The sequence below is a fragment of the Globicephala melas genome, chromosome 1 (genome assembly GCF_963455315.2).
Source record: "Globicephala melas chromosome 1, mGloMel1.2, whole genome shotgun sequence".
NCBI lineage: Eukaryota > Metazoa > Chordata > Mammalia > Artiodactyla > Delphinidae > Globicephala > Globicephala melas.
In genome coordinates, this window is record NC_083314.1 from 157,452,756 (window position 1) to 157,476,244 (window position 23,489).

The window sequence follows — 23,489 nt, forward strand, 5'->3', positions numbered from 1 at the left end:
TGATTCTTCATCTGCAAAATCAGAGACTACAAAGGAAAGAGAGGGAATAACAAAAGAACAGATGTGAAACCGCTGGCCTACAGCAGTCGTTCAATAAATGGTAGTTGGGTATTACCACTTCTATGAGTCTGAACGTGGGCAAGCTTCTTCCTTCCCTGGGCCTCAGGCTTGCCATCTATAAAATAAGGGTGTTGAACCAGGTGATCTTGAAGAGCCTTCCAAGTGCCATTTGGATACCCATGACTACAGGGTGAGAAGTCCCAGACTAGAGATGGGCTCTCAGAAGCCCCCAAGACACCCTACCCCACTGGGAGTCCCCTGCCTGGAAATGCTGTCCTGCCCCCAGAATGCACAGACACTAAGATGCAGGGTGCCTGTGTGGTTTGGTCCTCTCTGCCTCAGTTCCCCTAGTTTTGATGTAGGGACATAATCCCATGGTGGTTCCCTGAGGAAGGCGTCAGCAGAGCGCAGGTCCAGGAGGAGAGAGGAAAGAGCAAGAGTGTCCCAGGGAGGGAGAAGGAGCCTTGACTCTGGGTCATCAACGGAGAATCACGACAGGCCCAGAGCCCAGGGGCTCTCCAATCCTTTCTACCTCACTTATGCATTCATTCATTCATTCATTCCACAAATACTTATGGAGCCCCCTCGGGACTTTGGTAGCAGCCCTCTGTTTGGTTCCCCTTCTGCCTCCTGTTTCTCCCTCTGAGGTTCCTTTACCAGCTCCTTTTCCCCACCCAGCCCTCTAAATGAAGGGTCCCCAGTTCTGTTCTTGGTACTTTCCTCCTCTCATGCTACACGCTCCCCTGGGCCTCCTCCCATTCCCACAGATTTATCTGTCTCTACGCCAATAACCCCAACCTCCTTCCCTGGAGTGAATTGCCCTTGAGCTCCAGAGCCATGGACTCAACTGCCCCCAGGGCATCTCCATGTTGAAGCCTCACAGGCACCTCAAACTCAACCAGGCCCAAGTCCAACTCACCACCTGCCCAGGCCCTCCGTGATCTGGTCCCTCTGACTGTTCCACTTCCACCTCCTCTGAGCCCTACAGTTTCCAGGGTTCTTCTCTCTCCCTTCTGCTGTCTTCTCAAACGTAAGTTCTATGAGGCTGTGTTAGGCAGAGAGTGTCTCTGCCCGAGCCCTGGGAAGACCACACTCCTACTACCCTATAGTTATCCTGTTCCCCTCCACCTCCATCCGAGGGCCTTCCTTGGACTGGGGAGTCTGGGTGCACAGGGGAAGGAGGGACCAACTGGCAGCTGAGTGCCTGTGCATGGAAGTCTCCAGGACTCAGAAAATCAGAGATGCCAGAAAAACAAAGTCTGCTTCCTCTCCACAGCCAGATCCCCTCTCCCCAAGGAGACGCCTGTGTTTCCCTTGTGATGGGACCAAAAGGAAGGAAAGAGGCTGCAGACAGTACCTGCAGTGGGCAGAGCGTGAGCCTCAGCCCTGAGCTATTCCCTGCTCTGTCCCTGCCTAGCTGTGTGGCCTTGAGCACAATTGCATCTTTCTGGATCTCAGTTTTGTCAGCTGTAAATTTCAATCACTTGACCAATATTCATCGACTATCTAGTCTACTCCAGGCCCCGTTCTAAGCACAGGAATGTTTTGGTAAGTAAGACAGACCAAGTCTGTCAGACCAAGTCAGACCAAGCTTTACGAAGCTTACATTCAAACTGGAGAAACAAACAATCAAAATGTAAACAATCAAATAGGTACTATAATGCTGCACAAGGATAAATGCTCTGCCCAAGACATTAGAGAAGAACTGGGAGGCAGATGTTTTAGCCAGGGTAGACAGAAAAGGCCAGTCTGGGAGGAGAAGTTTGAGAAGAAATCTAAATCAAACGAGGGAATGAGCGTGTGAAGAGGTGGGGAAATCACTCCTAGCAGAGGGAACAGCAAGTGCAAAGGTCCTGAGGTGGGAATGAGTTTAACAAGTTTAAGGAATTACAGGGTGGCTGGTATGGCCAGTGCGGCTGGAACAAGGGAACAAGGGAGAGGATGGCAGGAGGGAAGATCTGCAAGAAAGCAAGAGGGTAGGTCATGCAGGGCCTTGAAAGCCATCATAAGGCTTTCAGCCTGTATGAGATGGGAGCATTTAAAGGGTTGTGAGCAGAGGAGGGACATGATCCAATGAAGATTTTAAAAGATCTCTCTGGCTGCTGTGGAAGAATGGACTGTGCCGCAGCATTGTCCAATGAAAATATGACGGAAGGCACATATAAAATTTTAACGTTTCTAACGGCCACATAAAAAGTAAAGAAACAGGTGAAATTAATTTTAATAACACCTTTTATTTCATCCAATATATTATCAATATGACATCTATGTTGAAAATTTCTTAGAGATGTTTTACATTCTCTTTTTCATACCAAGTCTTCAAAATGCAGTGTGTATTTTACACTTGCAGCTCACCTCAATCCGGACGAGTCGCATTTTAAGTGCCCACTAGCTGCGTGTGGTTACGGTATTGGGCAGCCCCGCTGTAGCGGGGCAGGAGTGAAAACAGCAAGCAGGTAAGAGGCATTGCCAGGTGCGGAACAGCAGGACCGAGAGTTGGGTGGAGATGAAGAAGAGGAAGAAAACAAGGATGTGGGGGAGGGGAGCTGAGCTGAGCCCAGGTGGTGCCCAACGGTTGGAGGTCAGATTCCCTGGAAATGCTCTGAGACTATGAGATCTGCATAAAGGAGGTTTAAGGGAGAAGACTCTTAGGACAACAGCAAGAGAAGGAAGCGGCACTGGGCAAAGGGAGAAACGGATGTGCAATGCAGTCACAGCCAGTCTCACACGGAGCTCCGGAGCTGGAACGGCCCTTCCAAGGGTCCCAAGTTGTGGCAAGGGGACCTGGCCTTTGCCCACCCCCGCCAACTGATCAGCCATCGGAGGCAGGCTGCCCCCAGGGAGGGGGCTAACTTTGGACAAGGTGCCCCCCTTCCACCAAAGGCAGTTCCCAGAAGTGGATTCATCTGGAAGCCATCAACAGCCCACACTCCTACACCACAGCCAGGCAGCCGGGGGACAGGAGAAAGGGGACCAAGAGGGAGGCCTCCTGGGACCACTTCTTCCTCCCGGGGAAGAGGACCAATAATGCACGGTAGCAGGAGGGTCCAGCACAGGCCAGCCACGTCCATCGAGAGCCTCTGAGCAGAGCTGGGGAAGCCTCAGTCACTGGAGGGACTCAGGCCCAGCTGGGGGCTCCGTCTCCAAGCCCCTCACTCTGTGGGACCCATCTCACAGCCAGTCCTCAGGTTCCAGTTCCAGCTTTGTGGCTCCCCTCCCCCTGCTGCTCCCCACAACAGGGCACATCCCTGCCCCCATCCTTCGGAGGACTCCAAGCCCATCTCAGCCAGGCTATTGTGAGGCTTGAATGAGCTTAAGCAAGTGGAAAAGTTTTGTTCACTGTGGGGTGCTAGCCACATAGGAGGGGGTTGTTATTAAGCTCCACACTTCCTGCCTCTGGAAGAGCTAATCCCCCTGGGCCCACCGCTTTCTCCTCTTGCCCTGGACTCCCTCCCCCCACCCTCTTCTTCAGGGCCTTTGAATCTTTCTTCTCTCACCCGATTCTGTCTTTCTGAGTCTCAGTCTCTCTCTCCCTCTCCCTCTCTCTGAAGCCCCATCTCTATAACCCTCTGCCTCTCCGTGTCTTTGTCTTGATTTGGGTCTTTGTCTACGGCCCCTCCTCCTGCAGTTTCACCTCCTACCAGGGCAGCTCAGAGCTGCCCCACAGGTCTGGCCTGGGCCGGGAGGAGGGCAGGATGCGAGGGCAGGGAGAGTGGCCTGGACTCTCAGGACCCAAAGCAGCAGCTCAGTTCAGCGCTCGCCCACCCACTCCTCTGAGCCCTCACGAGGCTCCTCCACCTGCCAGCGTGGCAGCCAGCTGCTGACCCGGTTCCCGCCTCGGGTCCCAGCCTGCTTGTTTATTACAGCAGTGTGGAGAGGCTCCGTAGCCACACAACTTTACCGCTCCAAAAGCTTGGTGCTGGCAAGGGGCCATCAGCCCCTGCAGCAGCACAGGCAGGCTGCCAGGAGGTGAGTCCCTTCCCCTGCAGCAGCATGGCATCCTCCAGGCTGGGTCACAGTGAGGGTCACAGGCCCAGCCCAGCAGGGGTGGGAGCAGCATGCAAGATTCCCCACGACCCTGGTCCCCCAGGGCGCCCAGGCCAGGCAGCTGCTAACAACCCCACAGCCAAGACAGAGCCCTTCCTCTTGTCTCTATAGGGGGATTGGGGCCCCGAGTTCTCAAGGAACTTCTCTAAGAACCGGTAGGGAGAGGAAATACATAAACAGAAGGGTCACAAAAGTATAAACACTGACCAGCTCTCCAACATACGCACTCAGTAAGCATAACTGAACTAGTGGCTGTGTTAGGCATTCAGTTAGTGGATGGATGGATGGATGGATGGATGAAGTGGGTGGCTGAATGGATGGGTGATGGATGGATGGGGCGGGGGTGGATGGATAGGTGGATGGATGGGTAGGTGGATGGATGGATAGATGGATGGGTGGATGGGAAAACAGACGGAGTCATGATTTCCAGGTTAGCATAGCCCATCAGAACAAGATCTTCCTTTTCCTTTGTCCCATCCAGAAAACCTTCTTTACCAGGTTTCTTTATTCACCAAAGACTGAAGCACCAGACTCCTCCCTTGGCCTCTGCATTTTGAGCAACTTTTCTATTTCCTCTTCTCCGTACCTTTTCCTGCAGGAGAGGCTGAGGAGCCCAGGTCACAGGCACAGATGAGTGGTCAGGAACTGAGAAACCCACCCTGGCTGAGGCCTGTGTGCTCACCATCTTAAGGAAAGGACAGAGGGAGCCAGGCCAGGCCAGGTGAGCACCGCTCTCCATCAGAGTTAGTTAAGCACAGGGAGTGTTTCAGGACAGTCCCATCAGAAAACAAGTGTGGAAGGGGAAAATCTACAGCTTTCATTTGGGGAAAAACAATCAATTGAAACACCTGCCCTGACAGCGAGATTAATTTCGCTTTTCCAAAAGTGTGTTGTGAGCAACCATACTTCCAGGAGATGCTTCCCAAAGGAAGAGCCCTGGGGAAAACTAAGTATGGGAAACACTATATGTTAAATGTATCTTATGATCATTCACAACACATATTAGCATAAAAGTTTGTAACGGGGCTTCCCTGGTGGCGCAGTGGATGAGAGTCCGCCTGCCGATGCAGGAGACACAGGTTCGTGCCCCGGTCCGGGAAGATCCCACATGCCGCGGAGCGGCTGGGCCCGTGAGCCATGGCCGCTGAGCCTGCGCATCCGGAGCCTGTGCTCCGCAACGGGAAAGGCCACAACAGTGAGAGGCCCGCGTACCGCAAAAAAAAAAAAAAGTTTGTAGTAAAGAAAAAAAAAAGAGAAAGACAAATACCATATGATATCACTTAGATGTGCAATCTAAAACATGGCACAAATGAACCTATCTATGAAACAGAGACAAACTCACAGACATAGAGAACACACTTGTGGTTACCGAGGGGGCGGCGGGGGGGAGGAGAGATGAACTGGGAGTTTGGGATTAGTAGATGCAAACTATTACATATAGAATGAATAAACAACAAGGTCCTACTGTATAGCACAGGGAACTATATTCAGTATCCTGGGAAACCATAATGGAAAAGAATAGAAAGAAGAACGTATATATGTGTATAACTGAGTCACTTTGCTGACACCAGAAATGAACACAACATTGTAAATCAACTATATTTCAATAAATAAATAAAGATATATCTTTAGGGAAAAAAAAGAAAACAAGTACGGAACTTTCTTTTCTCCCTTCCAAGAGCCTCGGCTCCGAGTCGCACCTTGGCTCCCTGAGCAGAGTCCAGAAGGCAGGGCTTAGCTATGCAGGGAGCTGCTGCGGGGCCAGGAGCTAAGCGGTGGAGGGTATACAGAGAAGATGTGACTGGGAGCCCCAGGGAGAGAAAGTTCTGAGGCAGGCCTGGTTGAATGGGATTAATGTGGGCACCCCACCCTCTACTGGGTGGCTTCCAGGAGGCTCAGGGCCTGATCCTGGGCAGGGCCCAGGCAGGACATGTAAGACTCCAGAGCCGTGATTTTCTCAGGACCACCCTGCCTCACCCATTGTGGGGATCCTGCCCTTTCTGAGTGGCAGACACTCGTGACTGTGGTGACTGGGAGATGGGAAGAAGCTGAAGGAATAAGAGGAAGCCCAACTGTCTCCCCAGGATTCCTTGTGTTGTTGTAAAAATTAAATGAAATAATATATTAAAGTACTTAGAAATATAGTAGGCGCTCAATAAGTGTTAGCCATCAGCACTTAGGATAGTGCCTTGCACAAAGTGGGCACTAAATAGTTGTTGAATTAATGTACGAATGAATGAATGAATCCTGCCCCCACTTAGCTCCTCTGCCTCAAACACCAGAAGATACAAGTTAATTCTGTCTCCGTAACTACTGAGGAAGATGTGCACATTAAGCCCATTCTAACCCGAGGGCCTTTGCACTTGCTATTCCCCCTGCCAGGAGTGATTTCCCTCATATCCTCACATGAGGGTTCCCTCCCTCACTTGATTCATCTCTGCCACTGAAAATGAGAATGGGCCCTGACCACTGCCTGCTAATAGAGCTCCCAAAGTTGTCTCTCCTTTCCCAGTCAAGGACCCTCACCAAGTACGTACAGACACACACACACAAATCCAGGCAATTCTAACTAGACAACTTCAGTGTCCCCACGCTACCCAGAGTTAGGCCTAGAGTAGACAGGGGCTCTGGCCTGGCAGGTGGCCCCTCCCATACGCTGATGGCCATTAGTGCCCATGCATGACAAGGGCTCACCCAACCCACAGAGGAGGTCATGCTCTGTCCCCAACCACCCCCCTCCCAACCAACCTTGGCAAGAACCACGGTACCATGCAAACAGTAGAGTCTACTGGACCGTGATTTAAGATCCTAGCTCTAAAAAAAAAAAAAAAAAAAAAAAGATCCTAGCTCTATCACTTAAGGAAAAAAAAAAATTTTTATTGAGCACTTACTGTGTGCCAGCCACTGTGCTACCCTCCCTACACACTTGAGCTCAACTAACCCTCACAACAATTAAGCAAGGTAGGTGTGATCCTTATTTTATACCTGGCTGAAGCAGAATAAACTGGCTAAGTGCTCAGGCTGTAGAATGAAACAGAGCTGGGTTCAAATCTGAGCTCCTCCACTCACAGTGTGACCTTGGGCAAGTCACTGCAGCTCTCTGAGTCTCTGCTTCCTCCTCTGTAATGAGGAGATAAGACAGCCACTGCCTTTGATCCTGCTGACAATCAAAGGAGATAATGGATAAAAGTGCCTGCAACCTTCAAGCAAGGTCGGGGCCCTGCCCTTCCTGCCTTATCTCACCGGCTTCCCTGCCAAGGTTTGCAGGCTGGGACTGGTCTTCCCGATGGTGCCAGGCACAGGGCTGGGCACAGCTGGCACACACAGACTATTCCTACTAATTAGCAGATTCTCCCAAGGCCTTGATTGCAGAGAGCACTCCCTGTCCCAGAGCATCCAAGCAGGGGATCCCCACCCTGGGCAGCACCAGGGGGAACACCTCTGGAGGGAGGGCCCTTCCTGCCTCCGAGCCTCCTTGTTTTAGAAGCCCTCACCAGGCTAGACCGGGTGTCCTAATCTGAACCCCAGATCCTGTCCTTGGGCTCCTAGGGCCTGAGTTCCTACCTAGAAAGCCTGACTGGCACCCTGGCTTGTCTAGAGACCCACAGGTCACGCACCCCAGTGCCTGACCCTGCCCCAGCCCCTTAGCTGTACCCTGCCTTATGCGGACAAACAGCCTCCACTCATACCAGCTGTCCAAATCACCCATTCCAGAATCCCAAGCTCCAGTCTGCCCACTCAACCCCCCAGCTGCCATCCACCTCTCCACAGCTGTCACTGTCACCCCATCCAGCAGCCCCCCACGCATGCACACTCAGAGCCTGCAGCCGGTCCACACTAACCGTGCCCTCTGCAGGGCCCTGAAGCCTGGCAGAAAAATCACCGAGGCGCTTTGACATTAATCAAAGACATTCATAAATAAATATGTGTAAATCATATGCAAACCAAGGTAGGAATTTACATCTTTCACTGCTGAGTCAGCATCTCCAGGCACCAGGGACGCTGCCTGCAGCTCAGGAGGTTTGGCACAAGAGCCCTCCCCTCTAGCGGTCCACTGAATGATCCTAGATGTCTCATCTGAGATTCTCGAACTTTCAAGCTGGAAGCATCAACCCCTGTTTATTGATTGCCTAGTACATGCCAGGCATTATACATACTATGGGCATTCAATGAGATAACAGGCAAAGTACTTAGAATGGTACCTGGCACCTACCTAGCAAGCACCCAATATACGTGGGCTATTATCATTAATATCTCTCAGTTTCTTCATTTGTAAAACAAGAATCAGAGTTGCACCTAATTCATAGTGTTTTGGTGAGGATGCAATGTGGAAACCCAGGTAGAAGCACTTAGCACAATTCTTGCACACAGTAAGCGGTCAATAAATCTTAGCCATTTTATTAAATAGTGTGTGCCCATGCAAACAAGTTCTGGAAAGATACAGCCAATAGGAGTAGTTAAGAGAGGGGAGGAAGAGAGATGAACAGAGGACTTCCACTTTCTGTTTCAGATATTTATGAGGCAAAGAATTTGACAAATGAGCTTGTATGGCTTTCAGCAGCAGCAAGAACAAGAAAGCTATTTCTATGTGGTGGAATAAAAGCCACCAAGGCAGAGACCATGCCCTGGGAGCCTCCACTTCTCAGCCACCTCCTCACCGTTCTGCACCCCTCCCTACTCAGCCTCTGTCCCCAGATGCTCTCCTCAGAACCTGGCCAGGGAGAGCAGTTTGCTCTGGGCACGGTGTTTATATTAACAACACCTTATGTGACTTTTCCTCTCTGGCAGGACCAGTAAGTCCAGGAACTCTGAAACTTCTCCAACAAGCTAGGCCAGGTCTCCATTCTCCCACCTGCCCTCAGGGAATGGGCCTGGACCCAGGTAAAGGTCTTCTTTCTTAGATGTGGTCCCATCCCCGGAGCCCACAGAGAGGCCATTAGGTCTGGATTCGTCACTGCTCTCCGAGCATCACTTCTCTTTCCTGCTCCTGTCAGGAGCATATGTACCAAATCTTTGGATCCTATATGTCTTCATCCTGGTTGCAGACAGAGAATGAAATGAGATGGAAATGAGATGACAGAGGTACAGCCATGTGATCATCCAACAGGCCTTTCTTACTGGTACCACCATAGACCAGGAATTGGGCTGGGTGCTGGGGAGACAAAGATGAACCAGAGCCAGCTACCCCCAGGAGCACACAGTCCCATGGGAGAGACAGATATACAAAGGGCAATGACAGTGCAGGCCCACAAATGCTAACACGGAGGTGGTCTTCACAATACATTGTGGAAGCAGGGCAGAGGTCGTGGCTTAGTCTAGAGAAGGAGTAAAAAAAATTCCCAGAGTGGGTAACCCTTGAACTAGGACTTGAAGGATGTGATGGGAGGATGGAGGTGGAGGGGTGCGGGAGAGAAAGACATTCCAAGGAGAGGGAGCTGAGTGCACAAAGGTAGGGAATCATTAGGTCCCAGTGTGTTTGTGGGAAAGAAGCTCCGTGCTGCTGGTTCAGAGCAGAGGCAGGGGCAGGACCAGAGGGGATTTTGGGCCTGATAATATATACAATTGGGAGCAAGGGAAGGCTTCTCAGGAGGCAAGTGACATGTCCGAGTTGTATCTTGGGGGAGCACTCTGATTCGATTCAACGAAGGGACGGGAGGAAGGAAGAATGGTCCTAGACCAGTCTTAGATTTTATAACCTATCCACTCCCTTATTCTTTTAACTTCGCTTTCCTGGAGTCCCTGGGATGTAGGCTTTGGCTGTCCCTTGAGGTGTCCAGAGCAAGCACGCCAATGGGCCTACAGAGGGAGGTAAACTGAGGCACTCTACAGAAGAGCCCTTCCCTGGTAGAAATGAGAGCAGGGACGTGAGTCTGGCATGTACTCTGTTCTCAGCCACAAACCAAAGCTGAGACTCGAGGGTGATTTTATCTGCCATGACAAGTCCACCCCCAGGCTCAGACAGGTATTGTTCTGGGCTCAGCAGACATCCCCAGGTCGGACAGATGTCCAGAGCTCAAACAGACATTGCCCCCAGGCCAGGAAGATGTTGCACCAGGTCCAGACAGATGCCATGCCAGGTTCAGACACATGTCCTGGGCCCAGACAAAAGCTGTCCTGGGGCCAGATAATATTCTGGGCTCAGCCAGGTGTCCCAGCCTCAAACAGATGTTGTCTCCAGCCCAGACAGATGCTACCCTAAGCTCAGACAGATATCTGACACCAGAGATATATAAAGATGCTAAGAGGTCCCTGGGAAAATATAATTCCTAAATCCTCCTTTGCCACTTCCGCCCTCCACCTGCTACTCTCAAGAAAGCCGAGGAATGCCAGCATTGAGCCCAGTCAACTCTCTCCTGACCCTCCCAACTTGTAACAGCCAAAGAGCTATATCATTCTGTCTTTCCCTCGACTCCAGGCTAGCCTGCTGCACAGAGGGGAGGGGGAGGCACATACAGTTGGGGGATGAATGAGGTACATGAACAGAAGTACAGGGCATCTGCGCCATCTGTGGCGTGGTAGGTAGTGGTGCCCAGGCTACTCAAGCTGACTCTGTATGGAGAAAGGGGACTAGGGGGATCAAAGCTGATGCAAAGACCAGGCCCACTTAGTCTTACCTCAAACCCCACCCTCTGGAACTGGAGGGGAGAAGTCCTGTGACCTCATCTGCATACTCATGTACCTTGACCAATACCCCAGGAATGTCATTACTGGGTCATTTGAAAATAATTGTTGCTCCAAAGCTGGGCTGCACTAAACTAGGGAGAAAGACGGGATTGGGAGGCCGGCCTGGTGTGGACATTAAGTGGGAGTGAATCCCATTCATCAGCTTGGTCCTAGCTGGAAGAATGACCTTCTTTCCCCAAGAGCCGCCATAGGGACGTCATGGACCAGAAAGGAAAAAGAGCTTTCCCATCACCGCCACACAGCTCCCATCAGAAACTAGAGTTGTGTGTACTGCAGCTTTGCAGAAGTTGGGGTTCAGAACCCTGGGTTTTCCCGGTCCATGGGTGGAGGAGGGACAGCCACTAGACCTGGGGTGGCAGAGTGAGAGGCGTTACGGTGAGAGCCTGGCCTCCCCATCTCCCCATCTGCCATAAGGGGCCTCATGCTAGTCTCTTCCAGAGGGGAGTTCCAAGAGACAGCAGCTCATGAATATGTAAATAATCCATGAGCCATGCCCCCGCCCACAGGTGAAGTTGGGACCTCCCTCCAGCTCTGCCTACTCCCCCTCCAGAGCTTCCTGGAGGCTGAGGAAGGTGAGGTGTGGTCTTTAAAACCACTCTTAAAGGGAAGCACTGTCTGATACGATTACAAACACTAATGCACACATATTAACCAAGCACAAGCACCCAAACACAAGCGCTGAAATCCTTCTGGGCATCTGTAAAGTACGAACAGGAATTCACGCAAGCAAGCTACAAGCACACCAAGCCCCCAACACACTATTGAAAACACTGATGCACACAAACACAAGGGAACCCCCCTCCCTCCCTTCCCCCCTACCTGAGCTGTCTACCCCCCACCCTCGGTCGGGCCAGAGTCAACACCAGGCCCAGGAAGGCACCTCCCTCGTCTAACAATGGTGACAAGAACTTAAATCATCACTGCTGCTCCCACCCCACCCTGTGGTGTTGAATTTTGCAGCCATCCAGATAAAAAGTGTGTTTAAAAAAAAAGAGAGAGAGAGAAACTCAAACCCAGCCCCAGCCTTTCAGAGTGATTAATCCCCGCTAATGATTTACCGATTTGCAGAGAGCGTGTTCTGCATAACCGGATCGTGGGCATTAGCACCAGCTCAGAGGCTGCCATTCTGCTAAAAATGAAAGTAAATTTCAAGAGCAATTGACCACCCCTAATCTGAATATTCTACTGATGCACTGGGAGGATCCCCACACCACACATAGACCTAGGGGGCCGAGGCAGGCGCAAAAATACAAGGGAAGGTTCATCCCTAAGAAATATTCCACCTTTCATCCTTCCTTCCCTTCCCCAAGTCTGAGAGATAGAGAACCTTAAATTAAATGAGACTGCTTCTTTCTCCTCTGCCAAAGGCAGCCATGCCTCTCCTACCTCTCTGCTCTTCTATGCTAGGCTCTTTTGAGCACTGGAAGGACAAAAGAGGTAGGACACCTAGAATGGCTGAGCTTAGAGGGAGAGAGGTGGGGGACTGAGAGCTCAGAATAGTGATCACATCCCTTGTGGGAGAGCTCTCTGGATGGTGGTGAGCGCTATGAATCTGTCTAGCTGGTACCAACCTGCACAGAGGGAGTGGATGCGCCTACCCAGGCTGGAATCTGCAGCAGCCAGGACCCTGACAGACTCTTCCAGTCAAAAACACGTTCCAGCCCGGAACAAGCAGGTTATGGGCGTGGTCACTCCTGACACCGCTCAGCAAGAACTGGTTGGGGGAACAGGCAGGTTCTGTTCCTACTCACACAGCCTCTTACTCACCCCTAGCAGCCAGGGAGGAAAACCAAGCCATGCTTCCCCTTTCCGAGTTTCCATCGGGGCAGTGATCTCATCCCGCCTTCACAAGAACCCAGCAGAGACCATCCTGCCCAGCTTACAGATGAGAACACTGAGGCTCACAGAGGTCAGGAGGCTGAGACTGGTCCAGTATCATCCAGCAGGCCTGAGTCTGAGTCAAGATGGAAGCCAGGACCCTTGACACTCTGAAAACACAGGATCTGGGGCATAAAAAGACTGGCAGAAGGGAAAGGAAGTGGGCTGAGTGCTGCCCGCATCCCGCCCCCCTTCCAGCCCAGCCTGCCTCAGACAAAGACTTCAAGCCCACGCACACAGGAGGGCATCCTAGGACACAAGCTCCTCTAGCAGCCCTCCCCACGGGCCCGATCTCTCCTCTCTTTAGCTCCGCTCAGCACTCCTGACTTGCGAGGAATCCAGGTGGAGTGTCTTGGAGCCCGTCTTCCCGCAACACTGAAAAAGCCTTGGGTCTGTGGCTGCATCTCCTCTCAGTGCTGCCCTGGACTCCAAGGACCCACTGCCCCACACACAAGACACAGCAGCAGGGGCCCAGAGTCCAAAGCGGGAAAGCAGCCAGAACCAGCTGCCTCCTCTTCCTCCCAAATCTCGTTCAGTGAGCCACTGTGTAGGCTCGCCTGTCTGGGATGTGCGTCTGGAATATTACAGTGCATGTGTGGCTGCGGTGCAGCTGATGGCGAGTGTGGTCAGACTCTAGAGGCTGCATCTGAACTTCTCAGGCGGGAGTGTGAATGTAGATGGCAGGGGTTTGTGTCTGTGACTTGAGACTTTGCACAGAGAATGTGGGGCTTGTGTAGCTGCAGTTCAGCCCCACAGAGCCTCCCCCTGCAGCCCCTCCAGCTCAGAGATCCCCCACAGCGAGGGCCCCATCTGCCGGAGGCTCGGTGACCTGTGTCAAATGAGCAGGCGCTCGGTCACACTCCAGAGCCTGGAGGAGGTCTTGCCACTCTGGGAAAGCCCGGGCAGCTCCTGGCCTGGGGGCAGTCTGGGCAGGGGCCCCTGCTGGGGAGGGAGGCCGGGGAGCCTCTGAGACTGGCGGCGGCCTGGCTGGGAGCTGTCCTCCGCAGACAAGGAGAGTGAAAAAAAATATATGACAAGAAAGGGCTTTCCTGCTTCCTTCGAATGAGTGGGGCCACTGACTCGCATGGACTAAACTCAGGGCTGGGTACAGCCCCTTCCTCTGCTTTCTGATCCGCTGTGCAGATGGGTTAGTTCCTACAGGATGTAGGTGTCTGTGTGATGCGTGGGGTGGGCCTCTTTGTATCTGTGCACTGGGTGGGAGAGTGTGTGCTCATGTTTGTGAACACACGAGGGTGTGCCCATCTGTGTGAACTGGCGTGCCAGCTGAGAGCCTCCATGCTTGTCACCCGAAGGGCCTGCAGGTCCCCTCTATGTCTATGTTGCTGAAGGAATGCCTACTTGAGCCGACTACAGCCTCTGCATGGGTTCTGCGAATGTTCCTGTTGAGACACATGCCTGTATTTATCATTGTGTGTTGATTTGTGTGACTCTGAATATCCAACCTAATGATGGGAGTCCATGTGTTCCTATTACGCATCTGAATGTTTGTCTCCAGGCTAAATTTCATGCGTGTATCTGCGGGCTATGCATTTGTGTGTGTGTGTGTGAATGCACATCTGTTCATATGCCTAAACCATTCTGTGTCTGCATTGGTCAGCTGGCTGTCTGACTTCCGTGTTCTGGGTTTTCTCTGTGGTCTGTGAGGGTAGGGCTCCTGGAGAGAGGAGATGCTCTGTAACAGGTGTCTCTGCCAACGGCCATGTCATAGCCCCCAGTGTCCCACCCAGAATCTCTAGGGGCAAGAGCAAAGGAGATGTCGAGACTTCCTAGGGGAAACTTAACTCTCAAATATAAGAAAATTGTGACTCAAGACCAAATCCATATTATTGTAGGAGATCTAAAACTTCCAAAGCAGAGAAAGGAAAGTTATCCTTTCCTAGTTCACACTGTTGTTCACCCCAGAGCAGCATCTCATATTAAAAGGGGGCATCTAAATTACATGCTTTGTTTCATCCTTGCAGCTTCAGAGCAAACCTGAGAAGCAGGCATTACTGTCCTCATTTTAAGATAAAGAAACTGAGGCTCCAACAGGCAAAGCAAAGGGCAAGGGTACTGAAGGGGGGTAATGGGATTGGGACTGAGATTTGCCAGCTGACAAGCTGGCAACCTAGGAGCCTGGCTTTGCCGCAGCCACCCCTCAATTCAGCACAGACCTGGGGAACTCAGCTCCAAGAGTGCCAGCTGACCAGACAGCTCTCTCTGTGAGCTCTCTCTGCTGTGACGGCCAAAGCCGCTGCCTCCACACCCTTCCCATCCCACAGCCACAGGGAGGATGACTGGGAGTGGGACCTCCACACATTCTCGGCCCTCGGACGAGCCTCAGTTCCCTCAGCTGTGCAATGGGAGAACAATCCCAGCGCTCACTCCCGGGGCTGAGAGCGGCAGGTAACGTGATGAATGAAAAGCATTTGGTAAAGCACCCATTGCTCGTGATGACCGTTCCAAACAACACCTGTCCACTGTCCAGACATTTCCCTTCCTCTGACAGAAACTGAGACAGGTTCATAGACTCACAGACCATCAGAGCTGGAAGGGAGTTTACCAGAGAGGTCACCTGACCCAAACCTCCAGAACCCCGCTCTACAGATGAGCAAGCTGAGATTGAGTTAGACAGAGGGAGTAACCTGTTCTTTCACTGGGCACTAACAATAGAAACAACGAGAGTGAAAAGTCCTTTCTGAGCCCTTTTCACTCACGTTGTCTTGTACCACCCTCTAACTTACCTTAGTGAGACAGGTGTGCTACTTATGGTACTGTTATTCCCAATTTACAGGTAGAAGAACCAAGCCCTAGAAGACTGGGCCAGAGTTATTCTTGCCCAGGAAGACAGTAGCAGGTCCAGGTTGGAAGCCCAAGCTTCAGTGTCACGCAGGTCTGGTTAGGGCTGGCGTGAGAGGGGACTTCACTACAGGATTCCCAGCCTTGGTCCTACCTCCTGAGCCTGGGAGAGAGACCAGGAAGGCGAGTGGACCAGGAAGTCCTGGGCTGCCTCAAGGTGACCACTTCCTGGCCCAGAGTCCAGGAAAGCCCAGCATCCCGAGCTAGGTTCAGACACAGGGCTCCATCACAGCTCTTGCAGTGAGAGTGGTACCTAAGGACTCTGCTCAGGACAGCGGCCAGTGGCCACCCCATCCCTTGGGGGTTAGCCAGAGGCTGGTCCTAGGGCGTTTAGGGCCTGGATGAGCACAGTCTGCGCCCAAGGATGACCCTTGTCACTGTCGACTCTGCCCCAGTCACCCCCACTGCGGCTGCCCCCTGAGCCCCCCCATCACCCTTCTTCACACACTGAGGCTTTATTCCACAGTCCTGACTTGCCAGTAGGGCCCTAGCTGGGCCCCCAGCTCGGTCCTCCAATCTGGGACCCCCGGGGCCCTGGAATCTATGAATCCATTGGAGGCAAGATCAGGGATAGAGAAGAGGTGAACTGGCAGCTGGAAGACTCCCCGAGAGCCAAGCCTCAGCGTGGGGAAGACGTGGAGGCTACAGCTCATTCCACTCATCCTCCAGCCAGCGTGGCACAGAAGAGCTGATGCTGGGGCCCAAGTCCACTCAGGACCCTTCGGGGAGTCCCCAAAGACCTGGGGGATGAGTAGGTAAGCCACTGCACGCCGCACCTTTCCAACAAGACCTCTTCAGTCCCAGTTCCCTTTTCAGCAGCCCCAGGCAAGTGGGTTAAACTCCAGCCCAGGGCTCCCTGCAAGGCTGGACAGCTCCCAGCCTGCACGCCGGATTTCTGAGGCACCAGCGCCCTTCCCCATGTCCACGCCACTCCTCACCTAGAGCAAGTTTCCCCGGGGCGTGACCCCGCCATGACCCAGGCCAATGAGCCGGGCAGGCAGGAAGGAGAAGGAGCGAGGCGGCGGCGTGGGTCAGATACCCGTGGGCCCGGTGTGTCCACCATTCCTGTCCGCGGTGCTTTCCCGGAGCCACGGTCTCCACCTCGAGATCCTCTCACTCAGGAACCTTGGAATCGGCCTGGTTACAGGAGCTCCCGTCTCCCCACAGCATCGCTGCCGCCGGCCGTTCCGGCCCCGAGCCACCCGCGAGGTACTCACCTGGGCCGCGGCGCCCGGGAGGAGAGCCCGTGGGAGGCGTGAAGTCGGGGCCAGTCCGACTCTGCCCGCGCCCGACGGTCTCTCAGGGCGGCGGAGGTCGACGGAGTTGCGCTGGGCGGACTAAAGGGTGAAGAGGGAAAACGAGGCGGGCCAGGGAGGAGCGCAGAGGAGAGCTCCGTGCCCGCTGGAAGTCGCGGGAGGCGAGGCGGGCGAGGTGAGCAGCCGCGCCGCAACCGAGCCGGGGACCCGCGCCGCCTGCCGCTCGCAGCCGCCGAGACCCGCGGGAATCCCGGCCCGCCGGCAGCGGCACGGCGGAAGGAGGAACGCGGGGCTGAGCTGCTTCTCGGAACCCGAGCGCCTCCCGGAGCCCGCCATCCCCGCCACCGCCTCTGGCCACACGGGCGGGTGACCGGCGAGAATTCTGCTAGCTTGGAGCGTGGGACCCGCCGGGCTCGGAGTCTCCAGCGCCGGGGGAAAGTGGGGCCCACGCAGCCAGGACGAGAGGGGGTGCGGTCCCAGTGCCACCCCCGCGCCACTCCCCACGTGGCGGCCGCGCCCCCGGGGCGTGAGCGTATACGCGGAAGGTAGGGGGGCTGTGAATGAAGCCCCAGCGACCAATCAGCATGGTCGGCGCGCGGGACCCCAGGAGTGAGGCCCAATGGCGAGCTCCGGGCGGCCGGACCGAGAGGCAGGCGGGCAGGGGGGGCGGGGGCCGGGACCGGGGGGCGGGAGGCGGCTCCGCTGGCAGCCAATGGGCGGCGGGTGGGGTGGGGCTCCGGAGCGCTGAGCTGGTCGGGCTTTAAGCCGGCGGAGCGCGGCGGCGGGGCCCGCAGACGGAGCGGAGCGGCGGCGGCGGCGCGGCGCGGGGCGCGGGGCGGCATGGCCACCACCGCGCAGTACTTGCCGCGGGGCCCCGGCGGCGGAGCCGGGGGCACGGGACCGCTTATGCATCCGGATGCCGCGGCGGCAGCGGCAGCGGCGGCGGCAGCCGAGCGGCTGCACGCGGGGGCCGCGTACCGCGAAGTGCAGAAGCTGATGCACCACGAGTGGCTGGGCGCGGGCGCGGGCCACCCCGTGGGCCTAGCGCACCCGCAGTGGCTACCCACGGGAGGAGGCGGCGGCGGCGACTGGGCAGGCGGCCCGCACCTGGAACACGGCAAGGCGGGCGGCGGCAGCGCCGGCCGAGCCGACGACGGTGGCGGCGGCGGCGGTTTCCACGCGCGCCTGGTGCACCAGGGGGCGGCCCACGCGGGCGCGGCATGGGCGCAGGGCGGCACGGCACACCACTTGGGCCCGGCCATGTCGCCGTCGCCGGGGGCCGGCGGGGGCCACCAGCCCCAACCGCTCGGGCTGTACGCGCAGGCGGCCTACCCGGGGGGCGGCGGCAGCGGCCTGGCCGGAATGCTGGCGGCGGGCGGCGGCGGCGCGGGGCCGGGCCTGCACCACGCGCTGCACGAGGACGGCCACGAGGCTCAGCTGGAGCCGTCGCCTCCGCCGCACCTGGGCGCCCACGGACACGCACACGGACATGCACACGCCAGCGGCCTGCACGCGGCAGCGGCGCACCTGCACCCGGGCGCGGGCGGCGGTGGCTCGTCGGTGGGCGAGCACTCGGACGAGGACGCGCCCAGCTCGGACGACCTGGAGCAGTTCGCCAAGCAGTTCAAGCAGCGGCGCATCAAGCTGGGCTTCACGCAGGCCGACGTGGGGCTGGCGCTGGGCACGCTGTACGGTAACGTGTTCTCGCAGACCACCATCTGCCGCTTCGAGGCCCTGCAGCTGAGCTTCAAGAACATGTGCAAGCTCAAGCCGCTGCTCAACAAGTGGCTGGAGGAGACCGACTCGTCCAGCGGCAGCCCCACCAACATGGACAAGATCGCGGCGCAGGGCCGCAAGCGCAAGAAGCGCACGTCCATCGAGGTGGGGGTCAAAGGCGCGCTCGAGAGCCACTTTCTCAAGTGCCCCAAGCCCTCGGCGCATGAGATCACAGGCTTGGCCGACAGCCTGCAGCTGGAGAAGGAGGTGGTGCGCGTCTGGTTCTGCAACCGGCGGCAGAAGGAGAAGCGCATGACCCCGGCGGCCGGCGCCGGCCACCCGCCCATGGACGACGTGTACGCGCCCGGCGAGCTGGGGCCGGGCGGGGGCGGTGCGTCGCCGCCCTCGGCGCCCCCGCCGGCCGCGCTGCACCACCACCACCACACACTGCCCGGCTCCGTGCAGTGACCCCGCGGGCCGGGCCCCCCGCCGGTGCGCGGCGAGGCGCCGCGCGGCCTGAACTCTTTTTGTTCGGTTGCTTTGGATTTTACAAAAAGCCCAGAAACTTTCGAATAAAACCAAACACCCGGACGACCCTCTCCTGCGAGCGGCGAAGACGGCCGATAGGCTGCGTCGTCCGAGCCCCGAGAGAGAGGAGCGAAGATCCGGAACGCGCCAACTCACCCCGGGCATCCTGCCCGCCGCCTGCTCCCTGCCCCCAACCCCTCGACGACCCCCGCCCCTGCCCCCCCGGGCTGTTCGGGGCCGGATCCCGGCAGCGGCCTCCCCACAGCGACAGGTAACGCGGTACGGGGTTAGGGATTACCCGGGAGAGAGGACGGAGAGAGGAGAGTTCCCCATCCCTCTCCCCGGCGCGGATTCCCGAGCCTGAGTGTCGAGGGTGGGGGACTGTCACTTTATTCGCTCCACGCCTCTTCTCTCTCATAAGGATGCGCCCCATCCCCCTTACCTTTCCTCCGGGCTTGGTTTTTTACAGTTTTTATTTATTCACGGAGCCTCTCGGCTCCTGGGGTCCTTCTAACTCCGCCCGCGCCCTTAATTTAAATCGCTGTATACTGTATTTATCGGGGCCCCGGAGGGGAGGCCGCGAGAGCCGCGTCTGTGTATAAAAGCAGGAAATAGCCAAAGCTTTAATCTAGCCTAATTTATTTTTTCCCCTTACCTTCCCCTACCCTACCCCAAAAAAGCAAAATAAAACAAAAAACAAACAAAAAAGAAAAACTAACAACAAAAAAAAATTCGAGTGTTCATTTTTCGTTTCGTTTTATCCGAGCTCCGGCTCGGTTCCCGGCCACGCTGGAGGGGTCTGCGCTCCCACGCACACGCAGATGGGAAGGGGCTTCTGCCCGGCTGTAGACCGACCACCGCACAGCAGGGCCCCCACTCCCCGCGGGGCCCTGACCTCCCGGCCACAAACAAACGAAACTTGGAAAAGTTGGAGATATTTTTTAACCAGCTGTAGAAATAAGCCGTTCCCTGAGAACCTTCTGCCTGAGTCCCTGCAGCTTCCGTCCGCTCCCTTTCAGCCCCCTGGGATGCGGGATGCTGGCGGAGGCCTGCAGAGAAATTCCCCAAATTTGGGGTGAGGTGGGAACCATGTAAATATGTGAGATATGTACACACTGGCGGGGAGAAAGAAACATTTTGTGCTTGGTTTTTATTTTTGGTTTTCCGGGTTGCCCTCCCTCCCCATACTAAAGGATTTTGTACACCCACTAATCCGAAAAAGATATTTTAATATGATTTCCAGATTTCTGATCCATCTCTATTTATTTTCTGGATGTGTTTGGAGCTTCCCCCTTCTCCATTTCTGGTTCTGTTTGTTACCGTTTGAATTTAAATTTTGTTATTTTATTTTTATTATTTTTTGGAACAATGTTTTGGTGCATTCTCTTTGTATCTTTATTGCAAAAAAATAATAATAATGTAGACTGGGAAGTTCCCTTTATATTTATGTTATAGTAAATATTTTATTACTCACATAAACATGTACCCCAGGGCTGTGTCCTGTCCTCTTTACTGCTAGGGCTGGGTTGGTTTGTGGGTGATGGGATGGGATACCCTGACTCACCTCCCCCAAAGTTCTGGCCTCACTCTCTTGGAGGAAGGTGACCACACAGACCTTCTTCCAGGCCAGTATTGGTGCTGCTTGTTACTTGGGCAATGGTTGAGCCCCTGCCTCAGATGAGTGAGGTTAGGGAAGATGAAGCTACCTCATGTCCCTCACCCCACCCCATAAACAGACTATCCTGGGACCAGACCAGGGCCTGAGACACTGCAGACACCACACCGAATTTGGATCGGCCATTCCTCAGGCACAACTCAACTGCTCTTCTGGGCCAAGGAAGAAGCCTGCCTCTCTCGACCTGGACCACCAGCCGGGCATCTTTGTATTCCCCACCTCTGACTTTGCACTCCCCAGGTGGGATCCAGGCCAACTTCATCATTCTGGGTCTTGGGGCAGTTGGAAGCCGAGTCAGGCCCCACCAGCCCACCCCAGCTGGCTTTCCACCTGCAGACAAACAGTACCCAAACCTGCCTGGATCCACTGGGAGTTCTAACAGATTAGACAGGGGTCCTGGGGGAGTTGAATGGCCTGGGCAGGGACCCCCGCCAGTTTGCGTGGGCAAAGCTGGTCCTACTTCTATGCAAACAAATGACCTGCCCCAACTTCTTTTGGGGAGGAGTGTGGGCAAGAAGAGCTGTGCCACCAGAAAGCCCAGGCATCGCCTCTCCAGGGATGGGTCCCCAAGGGAACCCCCGCTCCCCAGGGAGTGATGCTCCTGCCTATAGGAGGCCTCCCGGGCTGTGCAGTCATGACCTGGGGAGGGAAGCAGACATTCTCAGACATCCCCCTGTCAAGCCTTAAACACAGCCTGCCCCCCTCCCCAGAGTCAGGATGGTGGAGGCAGCTCCGGGTTTCAGGGCCAAAGCCACAGACTACCTGTGTCCCAGTCAAGCTCTTTCTCCTTTAGAGCAACTCCTCTTAAAAATACTAATCAAACGGCTCTTCCTGTTTCCTCCGTAGATGCAGTTCTTTTCCCTTCTCAGGAGAAACCACATGAGGTTTCTGTCACTCTTCGTGGAGACAAAGCTTGAAGGCACAAGCTGGGGAGAAAGTTGTGTCCCTAGTGAGGGTATGTGTGTGGCCCCCTCCCACCAGGGAAGTTGTCCAAGCCCAGGCCTGTGAGAGGCCTTGGCTCCAGCCGACAATATCTTGGGCGCCCAGAGAGGTGCTCCCAGACCCCCAAGTTGGCTGTCTCAGGCGGGCTGGGGCCTCAGGATGACTTGTTCGATGCTGAAGGTCCCAGGTGACACCCTGGGCTCTGCCCCTCAATCTCAGGAGAGAGTTGTCTCTGCAGAGGCCACCAACCGGAGGCCACCATGGTTTTCAAAGGCTCAGCCTCTCGCGGCTCCCTTTTTTTTTTTTTCCTCCCTCCTTAAGTCCAGCCTAGTTAGTGATTAGCCCTGCAGTTGGCACCCGTGTCCCAGCCATTCCATTCCCCAAACCGGCAGGCCACGGAGCCTCCCCAGGCTTCTTACAAAGGAGGCTGGAAACTTTACCTGCCAGTTGGGTGACACCACGACCGACCGGGAGCCACTGGTCACCCCACCTAGGCCTCTCATTTCCTGCTCCACTAGCTACGGAACTTCGAAGTAGTCCCACACTTCCCCACACTCCCTCCTTGTTTCATCCTTCCTGGATTTGTCCCAGCCTCGGGGCCCTGAAATGGAAGCGAATGTAGCTCGGAGCTCCCTGCCGCCTGAGCCGCAGCAGGATTGGAGGTTGGAAAGGGCGGCCAGGGAGACGGGGGCCCTTCCCCGGCCTCTGCCTGCAGCTGACACCCATGGATTGATTGATTGATTTCCTAATTGTCTGCTTAACCCCGTCTAAGAGGGTGGATTTATTATTTAAGCAAGTCAACTCAAAAACAGCAAAACAATGTGGCCCCCAAGATCTAGCAGCAGCTGAGGAGTAGAACAAAAAGATGAAAAAAAAAGTGGGAAAGGGGACGGAAGAAAATATTCCACTTGGCGAGTATTTTGCCTAATGAGACACCAGCCTGGGACAGCTACCCGGTAACCCAACCCTTGGTCACAGAAGGCCCCTGGGAGCTCCTTCCCCTAGTCGCCAGCCTGGGATGATGGTAGGAACCACAACACATCTTACTGTATGAGAAAGAAACCGTAGGAAATATGGAGAAATATCTTTCCCTGGAGTCTTACTCCCTGGATAAAGTAAGAGTTTAGGAATGGCAGTCGGCTGTGAGCTTGACCGCGGCTTCTTCCCTCCCATGTGTATGCGGATCCACCTGCTCACTCCTGAGAGCTTGAAACTTCCTTTCGTTCAAGAGAGCCAGCTGTCCCTAGCATTGACCTCCCACGAAGCCCAAGCTTTCCCTAACAGATTTGGGATTTTCTCATCCCATCTCCCTCCCCTTCTCACTGGAACAAAATTATTTTCTAAGATCACGCAACCACAGATTCTGGTAGCTAGAGAGAGCATCCCTCTCCCCGTGTGAGCCCCTCTGTGTCGGTGTACAAACGTGTGCGTGTGCCACTGTGCCTGCAAATCCATAGCTGCTCCCAGACATAGCAGGGGTGAAAGAAAGTCCGGCTACATTGCCGATGCTTTGAGCTGGGACAACATTTGCAGGGTGGGGGGTGGCTAAAATGGGAAGAAGGAAGGTGGCCGCTGTGGTCGCCTGTGATCATCAAGGCGCACCTGGATGGTGCCCGGCCCTGAACTTCAAGGACGCCTGTATTCCCCACCACCACGTGCCCCAGGAAGTTGCACTGGCATCAATGTTGCATAGCTTAGGACCTGTGCAATCATCCCTTGACCCCAAGACTCTACTGGGTGGCCACAGGACTAGCTGACCCCCACCACAGCTGCCCACTTAGGGCTCTTTAGAATTGAGCCTCCTCTGGAGAGGCTCTGGGCCGACAACGTGGAAGGTCAAGCCT

The 23,489-nt window shown here is 55.1% G+C and overlaps 1 protein-coding gene across 1 annotated transcript; it reads left to right on the plus strand.

Annotated features, from left to right (window-relative positions):
- The first annotated feature begins 17,624 nt into the window (after positions 1-17,624).
- Positions 17,625-20,505, plus strand: POU3F1 (POU class 3 homeobox 1). Its single transcript, XM_030868603.2, has one exon. The coding sequence runs from the start codon at positions 17,625-17,627 to the stop codon at positions 18,966-18,968; it is 1,344 nt and encodes a 447-aa protein (XP_030724463.1). The 3' UTR covers positions 18,969-20,505.
- Positions 20,506-23,489: the final 2,984 nt, after the last annotated feature.